Source organism: Leptonychotes weddellii, chromosome 1 (assembly GCF_054177405.1).
Source record: "Leptonychotes weddellii isolate Sample4059 chromosome 1, ASM5417740v2, whole genome shotgun sequence".
In the NCBI taxonomy this organism is placed as follows: domain Eukaryota; kingdom Metazoa; phylum Chordata; class Mammalia; order Carnivora; family Phocidae; genus Leptonychotes; species Leptonychotes weddellii.
In genome coordinates this window covers 60,968,372-60,981,584 of record NC_138369.1, presented here as the reverse complement: position 1 = coordinate 60,981,584, position 13,213 = coordinate 60,968,372, and the positions used below count along the sequence as shown (strand labels likewise).

Sequence of the window (13,213 nt, the reverse complement as noted above, 5' to 3'; positions counted from 1 at the left end):
CTGACACATGATTAGATCTGTGGTTTGCACCCATGATCTCTTTATCAAATGGTTGTTTGGCCATACCTGTGCTGTTCTCTTCAGAGCAAGCTTTTTCTTTCTTTTTTTTTTTTAATAGATTTATTTATTTGAGAGAGAGAGAGAGTTGGGAGGAGGAACAGAGGGAGAGGGAGGGAGAGAGTCCGAAGCAGACTCCATGCCGAGTGCACAGCCCAACACAGGGCTTGATCCCATGACCCCAAGGTCACAACCTGAGCTGAAACCAAGATTTGGATGCTCAACCAACTGTGCCACCCAGACACCCCAAGTTTTCTTATTTTTTTGCAATATGGATAGGCTGAGAATTTTCCAAACCTTCAAGTTCTGCTGCCTTTTTGCTTAACAATTTCTTCTTTAATTCACCTCTCTCCTTGTGCATTTTACTATAAACAGGAGGAACCAAGCCGCTCCTTTAACACTTTGCTTAAAAAATCTCATTTAAATATCCAGTTTTTTGCTTGCAAGCTCTGTCTTCCACAAAGCACTAGAACACGGTTCAGCTAAATTCTCTGCCACTTTATGACAAGGATCACCTTTCCTCCAGTTTCCAAAAACATGTTCCCCATTTCCATTTGAGATCTCTCCACAATGGCCTTTAACATCCATATTTTTACTAAGATTCTGTCTGTGGTTATTTATGCATTATCTAAGAAGATGGAAGCTTTGTCTTAGCCTCTTCTCTTTTCTTCCTAAGTCCTCACTGGAATCACCTTCAACACCCCTAGTTCTAGTATACTCCTCAAAACTCTCCAGCCTTTACTCATTATCCAGTTCCAAAGCCAGTTTTATATTTTTAGATCTTTGTTACAGCACCACCCCACTCCTGGTTCTATCTGTCTACCCCACTCTCGATATAAATTCTAGATTAGTCAGAGTTCTCTAGAGAAGCATAGGCATTAGGATGTGTATGTGTGTGTGTATATATAAAGAGATTTACTGGAAGGGATTGGTTCACATGACTGTGGAAACTAAGAAGTCCCAAGATCTGCTGTCCACAAGCTGGAGACCCAGGCACGCTGATGGTGTAGTTCCAGGCTGAGTCCAAAGGCCTGAGAACCAGGGAACCTGATGCTCTAAGTTCTAGTCTGAAAGGCACCAGGCCTGAGACCCAAGAACACCTGATGTTTCAGTTTAAGCCCAAAGGCAGGAAAAAAGACTGATGTCCCAGCTCAAGGCAGTCAGGCAGAGCAGTTCCCTCTTACTGAGCCTTGAGCACCTCAAAGTAACAGTCACATGGGAATACCAGGTGAGGGTATATAGTCCAAGGGACCTGGGGGAATGTAAGGAATGCTGTTTTGGAAAAAGAGGGGTCTTAAAAGGATGTCTTGAGCAAAGTGCTTGTGAACTTGGAAGAAGAGAACTTGGAAACTGTCACAGGAGAGCAAATGGGTGAGATGCAGGAATGAGCAGTACCTTTCATTCCACTCCTGCTGAGTCTCAATTCCTAGGTATGCTGTCTGGATCAGGGCTTGGCAAACTTCCTCTATACAGGACCAGACAGTAAGTATTTTCTCTTTTGGAGGCTATGCAATCTCTGTCACAACTACTCAACTCTGCTTGCAGCATGAGATCCTCTGTAGACAATTTGCAAATGAATGAACATGATCCTCTTCCCAGTAAAACTTTATTCCCAAAAACTGGCTGTGGGCCAGATTTGGCCTGTGTGCATAGTTTGCTGACTTCTGTTCCAGATCATCTCTGGTCTCTCTCTTCTCTAAGCCTAAAATACTTTTCACTGATTTTTTACATTAAAAATTTTAAATTTTAAAAAATTTAAAGATATTTTAATACATTAAAATAAAAAAAAAAGATTTATTTATTTTAGAGAGAGAGAATGGGGAGAGGGGCAAAGGCAGAGGGAGAGCGAGAATCCTCCAGCAGATTCCCCACCGTGGGGCTCAATCCCAAGGCCTTGAGATCATGACATGAGCGGAAATCAAGAGTCAGCCGCTTAACCACCTGAGCCACCCAGTGGCTTAAAATTTAAAATGTAAATTTAAAATTTTAAAATAAATTTTAAAATGTAAAAATAAAATGTTTAAATAAAAATTTAAAATAAAAAATTATAATTTTAGGGGTGCCTGGGTGGCTCAGACGGTTAAGTGTCTACCTTTGGCTCAGGTCGTGATCCCGGGGTCCTGGGATCAAGCCCCACATCGGGCTCCCTGCCCAGCGAGGAGTCTGCTTCTCCCTCCCCCTCTGCCTGCCGCTCCCCCTGCTTGTACTCTCTGTCTAATTAAAAAAAAATAAAAAATCTTTAAAAAAATTATAATTTTAATATTAAAAAATTAAAAAATTAAAATAATGCTCTAGCTCGGTCGGTAGAGCATGGGACTTTTTTTTCTCCTAAGCAGTAACATTTAATGTACTTATAAATTTGTAATTTGGGAAAGGCTCAGCAGGACAGTATATCTCTGCTTCCTCAGTCAGCTGGGCTGGCTTGAAGGTGGTTGGAGGCTGGAATCATCATACGTCTAGCAGTTGATACTGCCTGTCAGTGGGACCTCTGCCAGAGCCAGGGCCAGAATACCTACACATGACCTCTCCGTGAGCCTGCTTGAATGGTCTACTGCCCGGTGGCTTGGGTTCCAAAAACTATATATTTTTTCATTCTTTATTTAAATTCAGTTTAGTTAACATATACTATATTATTCGTTTCAGGGGTAGAATTTAGTGATTCATCCTTTGCATATAACACCCAGTGCTCATTCCATCAAGTGGAGCATGAGACTCTTTTTTTTTTTTTTTAAGATTTTATTTATTTATTTGACAGAGAGAGACACAGCGAGAGCAGGATCACACGCAGGGGGAGAGGGAGAGGGAGAAACAGGCTTCCCGCGGAGCAGGCAGCCCGATGCGGGGCTCGATCCCAGGACCCTGGGATCATGACCTGAGCCGAAGGCAGACGCTTAACAACTGAGCCACCCAGGCGCCCCTGGAGCATGAGACTCTTGATCTTGGGTTTGTAAGTTTGAGCCCCATGTTAGGTGGAGAGATTACTTAAAATTAAAAAAAAAAAAATCGAAATATTGCTTTTAATGGTACTTTTTTTTTTAAATAATGCTCCCTTCTGGCACTTCCTAGTTTTAAAATGCTTTGATTTGCATGATCAGAATTTATCATCATGACGTGCGTCCCCATTTTATAAATAAGAAAATTGAGATTTAGAGCCTCATGACTTTGCCCAGATGCACATACAGCTGGGGTCCATCTCTCTTGACTTCTGTCCAGCATTTTTTTCTGATCTTGTTCCACTCCAGGCATGCCTCTGCCTGAGTAATAAATAAGAACCCCAACCAGCAGTCAGGAGACCAGGACTTGTAGGCCCTTTAGAGTTGTTTAATCCTTCATCTTTTTTTTTTTTTTTTTAAGATTTTATTTGTCAGAGAGAGGGAAAGAGAGCACAAGCAGGGGGAGTGGCAGGCAGAGAGAGAGGGAGAAGCATGCTCCCCCAAGCAGGGAGCCCAGTGTGGGGCTCAATCCCAGGACCCTGGGATCATGACCTGAGCCGAAGGCAGATGCCCAACCGACTGAGCCACCCAGGCGCCCCTTAATCCTTCATCTTATCAAGCAAGACCATCAGCCTCCACCTTAGAGGTTACACACTCACACGTGTGGAAAGACGTCAGACAAGTTATGCAAGGGAGCGTGAATTCAGTGAGTGTTGAATTCTCGCCACCCAGACACACAGTTTTTGGGCATCTTAATCAACTAGGGAATATTCTTCACTTCCCGGAGAAATAAATTGGAAACGTGCTCTTCAGAATTGTTAGATTTTCTGTTATTTCCCTCCCTAAGGCAATCCAGAAATCTGGGCTTTTGTGTGAACTCTTTCACTTTTAAAATATTTTTAGCCAAATTTTAAAAACTTTTTTGCAGCCAGCAGCTGCTACAGGTCCAACATGTCTGACTTCGGGTTGGGGGGTTTTTATTTCCTGCTCTGCGAAGCCCCTTTGCGAAACCTCTCAAAGCATTTGTGAGTGGGGTAAGCAGTGTTAACTGGATATCCAAAGTGGGATCTGGGGGAAAAGTTTTCCTGTGTAACAGCTAAGGTCTCAGATCTTTATTACCTGTGCCCAGCAGAACCTCTTGCAGGAACAGACTGGTTCAGATGCTGGCCCTCACTGTATGTCCCACACTAACTGGAGCATGGCAAGGGTCAGGCCAACCCAGGACTCTGCTTAGGCAGCTGATGGGCTTCTGGTGCCAGAGTGAACCTTCTAGAATCTTGCTGCTCAAAGTGCGGTCCCTGGACCAGCAGCATCACATGGGAGCTTTTTAGAAATCTTTGGTCCTGCCCCAGACCTACTGAATCGGAAGCTCTATAGAGTATCTGGCAATCTCTATTATAAGCTTTCCAGATAATTCTTAGGCACCTAAAGTGTAGGAAACACTGGTTTACAGATAATTATAGGTCCACACCCCCTCCCTGGAACCTTTAGGCTAGATATGTTTGCAATCACAATTTTTTTTCAAATTTTAGAAAGAAGTAATCTGGTGCATTTATTACATAAGGTGACCCCTCCCTCTGAGTCTGGGGGCAACACTGTAATCAGACATGTTAATATTTCTGCAAGAACACATGCATTTTTCCTGCTAAGAGGGATGCTAAAGACTGCATTGCCCCTGTGTCAGTGCAAGCCAGTTTTTGCTGCCTAATGACTTTGGGGTTTACATTTGGTTGTCAGAGCATTTGAGAAATCTAAGATTAAAGAAAAGGGAGCAGTAGACCTGATTTTAGTCCCCTGGGAGTTTGGCTGGGAGACCGCCCATGGAACACTACAAAAAGCAGAGTCTCATAAGTTTTGCCTTTAGCTCTTTGCTTGACAAGGCATGAGCTTTGCAGTGGACTTGGCTTGACAATAGGCATTTTTCCTATTGCATCTGAGGAGAATACAGGTGCAGAGTTACTATGTCCATCCTTAACATGGAGCGGAACCACAGCAGGTTCCCGCGAGCACCTCTAAGCTCCTGGGCAATATCATTTACCCAGAGAGGCTGCAATGAATGCTTTCTGACAAATCTGATCTGAGCTAAAACTTCAAAGCAATACAGTCTGTCCTCCTCAGAGCACTAAGCACCAGGACCTCCACAAAAGCTTTTTCTGAGGATCTGTCCTCTGCAGCTCATCCCTGTTGGCTTCATTGCAAGCACTCTGAGCAGTACTGGGCACAGGGCGGAGGGTGGAGGGTGAGGCCTCCTTCCGTTGACAACATCAGCCACCATTTATGAAACACCTGTGTGCCAGAGGTCGGGCTGGGTCCTTCATATCTTACAACATTTCACCTCACACTAACTGCAAAGAGGGAACGGATTATTTCCATTTGGCAGGTAAAGAACTGAGATGCTGAGAGGATTTTGATAGGAATGGGATGCAGGTCCCCGGATGCCAACCACAGTTGTCCACCCTGGAGTCTGCTTGGCTCTCAGGGGACACGAGTGCCCTGGTTCTGACCTTCAGGAATTCTCTGAAACTGAAAGAACCTACCTCCCCTCTACTGGGAAGGGATGAGATGTTCTTAGCAGTTAGGTTTGGTCAGTTGTGGATACCAATAATACAGTGTGGAGGGTCAACAAGGGGGCTAGCTGCTTGAGGGTTTTATCTATGGGTGCCTTTATTTGGGGGAAAGGACATTTTATACCAAAGAGGGATCGAATTTCAGAAAAGAATAGCCTCCCTCCACCTTCTCCCAAAAAGGAACAGTTGGAAACCTTTTGTAAGACACTGTATTTGTTCTCTGTTGCCTGGGGCCCAGGGGTGGTTTGAGAACTGGCATGGGAGTTGGAGGGGCTCCCTGATCGTTCAGCTTGAACAGTCTCGGACTTGGGTCCTATTTCTCAAGAGCAGTACAATCTGTGTTTCTGTGAAGCTCAGTGCTATTCTAGAGCCTGCTGAAGCTTCGCCATTGCCCTCCTTCCCTTCTGTAGCCACACAGATCTCTTTTTTTAACCTCTATAACAATCTCAGATCCGGGTTCTTTGCCCTTCTTTTTTCTTTCCTCTCTCCACCTGTTTTCACTAGGTTCCCACTCCAGGCATCCCTCAGACATACTTACTTTGGGAGTCCTAGGAAGATGGGGGAGCCAGTAGGTTGGGCTCTGAGGTAGCAAAATAGAGGCTGTGAGAACCCGTCGGGAGCCCTCGGGGTGGTGTGTGGGGGAAGGAAGCCCTTCCCCGCTTCCCTCCAAGGGAAACAGAATTTCTCATTTCCTTGGGAAAATGGATTGGGCCACACTTAGTATGGAGTCGTGTCCCCACTCCCTCTCCAGCCCTTCACCCACACGGCAGAGGGGACAAGGCCCGGGCCTGTGTCAGGGTGGTCCTGGCCGGGCTGGCCTCCCGGAAGCTCTCTCATTCATCTCTCTCCTTCTATGGGGACTGGACATGCATGGGTGCCCCCAAATACATGTTTAAAGACGTTCCTCACAGCAGTGTTGGTAATCCCGAGAAAGCTAGGAACATCAAATGCCCATCAACAGGGGAAGAGTTAAATTCTGAGGTATTTGTGTTATGACAAGAAATGAGGTCCATCTGTTTGGACTGACAAGTAAAATTGCCCTTGGTATCTTTCTCAATGAAGAAAAAAATCCGAACAAAACAGAAAAACCCCCACTAAGATGCCTGACTATATGGCTCTGTTTGTATAAGATTGGGTGGTGGTTTATATCTCAAAGGAAAGGGTTGAGGTGAAAGGAGTAGACTGACTTTTTACTCCAGATTGTTCTCTCCAGACGGGATTTTGTTTGGTTACCATGGACATGCATTACTTTTTAATTTTTTTCTTAAGCATTTTAACGTTTCAAATGTACTACATGGCTAATTTATTAAATAAATACCGCTACCTGTAAAAGGCCACAAAACGAAAACTAAAGTCTCACACCCCTCAGAGGTAACTACATTGAACTGTTTCAGCATTTAAAAAAAAAAAAAAGTAGGAAGTCCTTTACTTGGCAAATAGCAAATGTGCAAATCTCTAGAGGTAATGTGAAATGAAAAAAAAAAAAAACTAGATTTTTAAAAAAATGCACAGATGTGTTCCTGGACCAAAAACCCCCACAACCAGCAAACATAATGAATCACCGGGGAAACCAGGACTTCCTGGGGACACATTTCTTTTTTTAAGACTTATTTATTAGGGAGAGAGAGAGTGAGGGGGAGGGGCAGAGGGAGAGGAGAGGAAGAGAGAGAATCTCAAGCGGACTCCAACGCTGAGTGGGGAGCCCAATGCAGGGCTTGATCCCTGGACCCTAAGATCATGACCTGAGTCGAAATCAAGAGTCAGACACTTAACCAACTGAGCCACCCAGGCACCCCAGGGGACACATTTCTAATGGCAGATGAGCATCCTGGGCAGCCTGAATCCTGGGACTGACTCTTATCATAAAGTTTAATCTCCTTAACCCAGAACAATATAAGTAAAGTGTGGAGGTGGTAAGAGGGATACACAACCCACCTCAGAAGGACCTGCATCTGGAAAATTCTATGTGCCTTTCTCCTAGAAGAAAAAGATACTGCTTCCCCCCTACCCCTACCCATTCCTGTCTTTCTGAATGACTGAGGGAGAGCTGTGAGACCATGGGGGGCCTACTCCTGAGAGCCACCCTCTTCCTACCTGTATAAGCATTGGTTTTCTGCATCAGTTTTGCCCCACCCCATCCCCACCTCTCACCCTTGTTCAGACAGGGGTGAAGTTTGGCACATTTCACAGTTTGATTTCCTAGAGTTTAAGTATAACTGGAAACCAAATATCTATTGGATTTACACCTCTCTCTTCTCTAAGAATAGGAAAAAATAAGATGAAGCCAGGAGTGAGATTAGTTCCAAAAGGGTTCTGTTAATATGTATAATCTTAGTTTCATTTTTAAGAACTTGCTGCTAGGATTGAGGAGTTCACCTAAATGTCATCCCCCCCTCCTCCCCCGCCCTCCGCTTAGCCTGGGGAATAGATCAGCTGGGCCTGCTTTGGGAAGAGCTATCTCGCAGCTCTGGGTCGGGGACAGGTGCCGAAAGGCTGTGGCTGCTGGGGCCACAGTCTGGGCAGATCTCGCTGGGGAACCCCAGCTGCCTGCCTTCCTCAGCCAGTAGGTCACCAAGGCTGAAATCTGGATGAAGCAAGGATCAAGAGCAAAGTGAGAGAGAGAGGTGGCCGAAGGGACAAGCAAGGCAGCCTGGGTGTCTTGGGGGCAGGTGAGGGGTGTCTGGGTGTGCTGTGTAAAAGTTGGTAGGAAGTTGGGGCATCTGGGTGGCTCAGTCGTTAAGCGTCTGCCTTCGGCTCAGGGTCATGATCCCGGGGTCCTGGGATCAAGTCCCGCATTGGGCTCCCTGCTCAGTGGGAAGCCTGCTTCTCCCTCTCCCACTCCCCCTGCTTGTGTTCCCTCTCTCGCTGTGTCTCTCTCTGTCAAATAAATAAATAAAATCTTTAAAAAAAAAAAAAAGTTGGTAGGAAGCCCCCTCCTCCTGGAGGCACTGCTGAGCTGCCTCTCAGAGCCCTCATCCCTGCCCCCTCCAAGTGTCCGATGCACCCCTTACCACACCTGGCGTGCAGTTCTGGCCACTACAGAGATCCAGAGGTGCCCAGACCTTCCACGCTCCCTGACCACTCCACCCTTCTATCTCCCCCAGGGTTTGTGCTTTAATGGCAGCGCCTTCGTCTTATACCTCTCAGCCGCTGTGGTGGATGCGTCTTCTGTCTCCCCCGAGAGAGACAGCCACAATTTCAACAGCTGGGCAGCCTCATCGGTGAGTGAGCAAGCCCTTTCACCTGCCCCACCCCCTTCCTGCATGGTCAGGGTCACGGTCTCCTCCTCCCGGTGGGGCTGGGGGTCCAGGAGGAAGACCCAAGTTATCTGTAGGGGCGGGAAAGCCTCACCTGCACTCGAGACACTGGCAATTAACTTGTTGGTTAAAAGCATCAAAAATTGGGCGCCTGGGTGGCTCAGTCGTTAAGCGGCTGCCTTCAGCTCAGGTAATGATCCCGGTGTCCTGGGATCAAGCCCCGCGTCGGGCTCCCTGCTCAGTGGGAAGCCTGCTTTTCTCTCTGCCTCTCCCACTCACCCTGCTTGTGTTCCTGCTCTCTCTATCTCTCTCTCTGTCAAATAAATAAATAAAATCTTTAAAAAAAAAAAAGCATCAAAAATTACTGGGGCCTCCTGATGGCCTGAAGTGCACAGAGGTTAAAAGACCCAGCTTGGGGTGCCTGAGTGGCTCAGTCGTTAAGCGTCTGCCTTCGGCTCAGGTCATGATCCCAGTGTCCTGGGATCAAGCCCTGCGTTGGGCTCCCTGATCAGTGGGAAGCCTGCTTTTCTCTCTACCTCTCCCACTCACCCTGCTTGTGTTTCCTCTCTCTCTGTGTCTCTCTCTGTCAAAAAAATAAATAAAATCTTAAAAAAAAAAAAAAAAAAGACCCAGCTTGAGTGAAAGCCAAATAGCTGGAACAAAATAAGTATTTGAGGAAGAAAAAATACTTGAGGCACTCTAAGAATAATTCTACTGACTACAGTTCAAGTGGGGAGACAGTTGCAAAAAAAAAAAAAAAATGAGCACACTATGATTCTATTTTTACTTAAGAAGTGGAGATGTTTGTTTATGCGATGGGAGTGCCTGGGAAAGCATACATGAACAGAGGTTCCTTCCAGAGACTGTGGTTGGATGATGAAGGGAGCAGCCTGAGGGGCTTCTGCTTTTTAATTTATGTGCTTCCATACTATTTGCATATTTAAACCATTAATGGGTATTGTAGTTCTGATTTTAAAAACTAATTTTAGAAGTTCCTCTGAGATTGGCCTTAAAATATTCCATTCCCAAAAGAAGTAATTGGCGGGGGGGGGGTTGGGGTCAGTTAAACAGGAATACCAAAATGATCATGTTAAAACCGATTGATGATACACAGCCGTTCATTATATATATATATTTTTAAAGTGGGCACCATGCCCAGTGTGGAGCCCAACATGAGTCTTGAACTCACGACCCCAAGCCGAGATCAAGAGTTGGACACTTGATCAACCGACTGAGCCACCCAGGCACCCCTCTCCCCTATTTCTTATATTCTGATATTTATATTCAAAAATCTCTATTTAAAGGTAGAGAGCATGGTGCTCTCATGGTTCAGTCAGTTAAGTGTCTGACTTGATCTCAGCTCAGTTCTTGATCTCAGGGTCGTGAGTTCAGCCCCACATTGAGCTCTATGCTGGGCATGAAGCCTACTTAAAAAAAAAAAAATAATAATAATCACAAGCTTCAGCAGCACTAAGCTCTAGCTATCATACAGCAAGAATCAGCCAGACCTGGGCATTGGCTGCCCCTTCAGAGGCGCCTGCTTTTTCCCTGCTCACCATTCGCACCCTGTGGGTTCATCGCTTCCTCCCACCCACTCAACTCCTTTATGTAACTGACCCTATGGCAATCTGAGGTTAAGCCCTGGTCTAAAATTGTCTATACTAAATTAGGAATACATGTGCTTTTCTCAGATACACACCACCATACTCACCCTGAAGTGAACACCATGTGGTTATTTGAGCAAAACTACAAGCTTTCCAGATATGTTGCAAAAAGAAAAACAAAAAACAAAACAAAAACCCCAAACAACCAGCATAGCCAGAGATCATTTCAGAAGGAAGGTAATTGAACCAATAAAGCAATTTTAGATGAGAAAGCCTGGATTCAAGGGATGCTATGAGTACCTGATTCAATGGAGGTGAAATGATAACTTTTGCTAATTAGAATGTGCCCTAAGCCCTCTTTCTATTATCCTCTGTTTTCTCCAGTTCTTCGCCTTTTTGGTCACCATCTGCTATGCTGGAAACACATATTTCAGTTTTGTAGCTTGGAGATCCAGGACCATACAGTGATTTGCCATTTTGAGAATTAAACAGGAGAAAGCAGGAAGAATCTCACTGTAAAAAAACAGCAACAACAAACTGTAGGTATAATGTATATTTCCAGAGAATTATATTTAACTAATGTTTTTATATACTTAGTTAAATTTGCTCACAGTGGTTTGTTACAGTTAAACTGGATACTTATTTGCAAACTGTTGTAGCTTATAAGGAACTCTTAAATATCTTGTTGATGTCTTCATGGACCTTGTTTCCTTAGACAATGTATAAATAGATAAATTGCTAATGTTAAGACGGTGTCGAGTTTGTAAACCTAACTTTTTAAAATGCCAGATTCTTTTCTGATTAAATGTTTCAAAATCTTGGGTAAGGTGTCTGATTTGAGAAAGGAGACCTACTGCCAAAGCCCAAGGTTGGGTTCTGTGGGTAAATCTTCATCCTCACAAGGCTGCCCAATTGTAGTATTGCCCAGACACCCTTGTCCACAGCCACCAGGCCAGGGTAGTAGGAGAGACCCTTCTCCCCGAGACTGGGGATCATCAGTGGCCATGGTTCTCACATGCTAACCAGTTGACCCAGAAAGCATGTAATGAGACACTGGCCTTGCAGTTCGGTAATAACCTAAGTGATGGTGCTGAGTGCCCAGACTGATGTGCTGTGTGGCAATTTTTTCCTAATACATATTAAAATAAGTGCATAACCATTAAACCGATAAATACTTGCGTGTACCTTAAGATACTTGCTGACCACAGTGATGCGTGTACTGTACTTTGTGGAAACCACCTGACCCCACGTCTCCAGACTCCAGAACTAATATTTTGTGGCCCTGTTATGAGATACCATCAGATGGTGGGAAGAACCCCAGGCAGCCAGGCAGATGTGTATTTAGAGGAAGTGTGTTGAGGCAGAATGGTTCTTGCTGGTACGGCAGTGCATCTTGGGTGATTTTTCAACGTGGGCTTCTTTTGAAAAACAAAAAACCACAGAAACATTAGTGTAGTTGACAACAGTGAAAAGTCTTAGTTGTGTACTCTGTGGGCATAACTCCTGTGGCCTCCACTCTCGCGCGAGCAATGCTCTTTCTTCCTGCTGCTAGTTGTTTGGTAGGTCTTCTTGCTTAACTGTAAGTTCTTACCCAAGTTCTGTTTACCTCTACATAGGAGGGTTTCTTCGGCGTCTAACACCCACCACAGACCCATCCACAGTTCTGGATCCAAATAGGTAGTGGGGAGGGGCGGCACCAGAATAAGGTGAGTGTAGAGACCCAGTGTGTGGGAGTGGGTGGGTGTTGGGGGTACAGGAGGCCAGTCTGAGTCCAACGTGCAGATGATCAGGGCTGCAATCCGAGGGAAGCTGCCTCCCTAGCCATCACTAGGACAACCTCCGACTCGCCGATTTTGCAAGACAAGCTGAAATCACTAGTCAGAATTTGTATGCTCTGCCTCTCTGTTCATCTCTCTCTCTCACTCACAGAGGCATATTCATCTTCCATGTACTCGGTGGGTGTTTTAAGCACTTTGTATTGCAACCAAAGCTCCACACAAGGCAGAAAAACTGTAACCTCCAGATGGGTCTGTTTCTGGAAACTTTTGGAAATAGCTGTCAAGAAAGAAGCCTGTTTTATGTCCTCCCCACCCCCTGTGGGGTGTGTGTGCGCGCGTGTGTGTGTGTGTGATTTCTATAATCATGGCCCCATTTATAGGAAGTGACTTCTACAGCGAAAAGTTCCATAAACCACTTTGAAATATTCTCCAAGAAGACTACAGCGATAGGTCTTTTTTGAACCAGTAGAACCAGAGAGATCGGTTTCAAGAGAACAGTACTCATTTGTGTCCATGCAGGAGTATTTGTTGTTTGTATGTGTGGTTTCTCGGAGCTTGACCATTTTTGTTATTCTGAGAGTTTGCCAACAAAACAAAACAAAACCCAGAAAAACATAATTTTTTAACTGAAAGGAAATTCTTATTTCCTCTTTTGAATACTGACTTTGTTCATGAATTGTTAAGTGTGGGTTTTGAGACAGCAAAATGATTCTCTTGTTCAGATGAAGCTGTAAATTTTGAACTGCTTCAGTTTTTCTCCTAAGAAAGGAAAACAAACAGCCACACATGCTTCACCCAACATAACAAAAAGAATAGGTTTCTGGGGTTTGAAGAATATCAGTACAAGGATAGTATACAACGTGTTAAACTGTTCTCTGGTATCTGTGCTCACCATCTGCCCTCCCCAGACCATCACGTCCTTTTTGGTGGAGCCTGGTGGGTTTTGAGTTTGATGTATTTACCCACTTATGGCCAATCAGTGACACGCTTTAGGCAATTAATCTCTCTCCATTGCAA

The 13,213-nt window shown here is 44.9% G+C and overlaps 1 protein-coding gene across 2 annotated transcripts in view; it reads left to right on the top strand.

Annotated features, from left to right (window-relative positions):
• CMTM8 (CKLF like MARVEL transmembrane domain containing 8) overlaps positions 1 to 11,239 on the top strand; it is a 105,519-nt gene extending 94,280 nt beyond the window's left edge. Inside the window, exons 3-4 of one of the 2 annotated variants that reach the window (XM_081825458.1) lie at positions 8,662 to 8,778; positions 10,803 to 11,239. In XM_081825458.1, coding sequence (XP_081681584.1) covers positions 8,662 to 8,778; positions 10,803 to 10,886 — 201 coding nt within the window. In that variant the 3' untranslated portion in view covers positions 10,887 to 11,239. The remainder of the gene's footprint in view (positions 1 to 8,661; positions 8,779 to 10,802) is intronic. The other variant, XR_014146684.1, reaches the window with a different exon arrangement.
• The last annotated feature ends 1,974 nt before the right edge of the window (positions 11,240 to 13,213 follow it).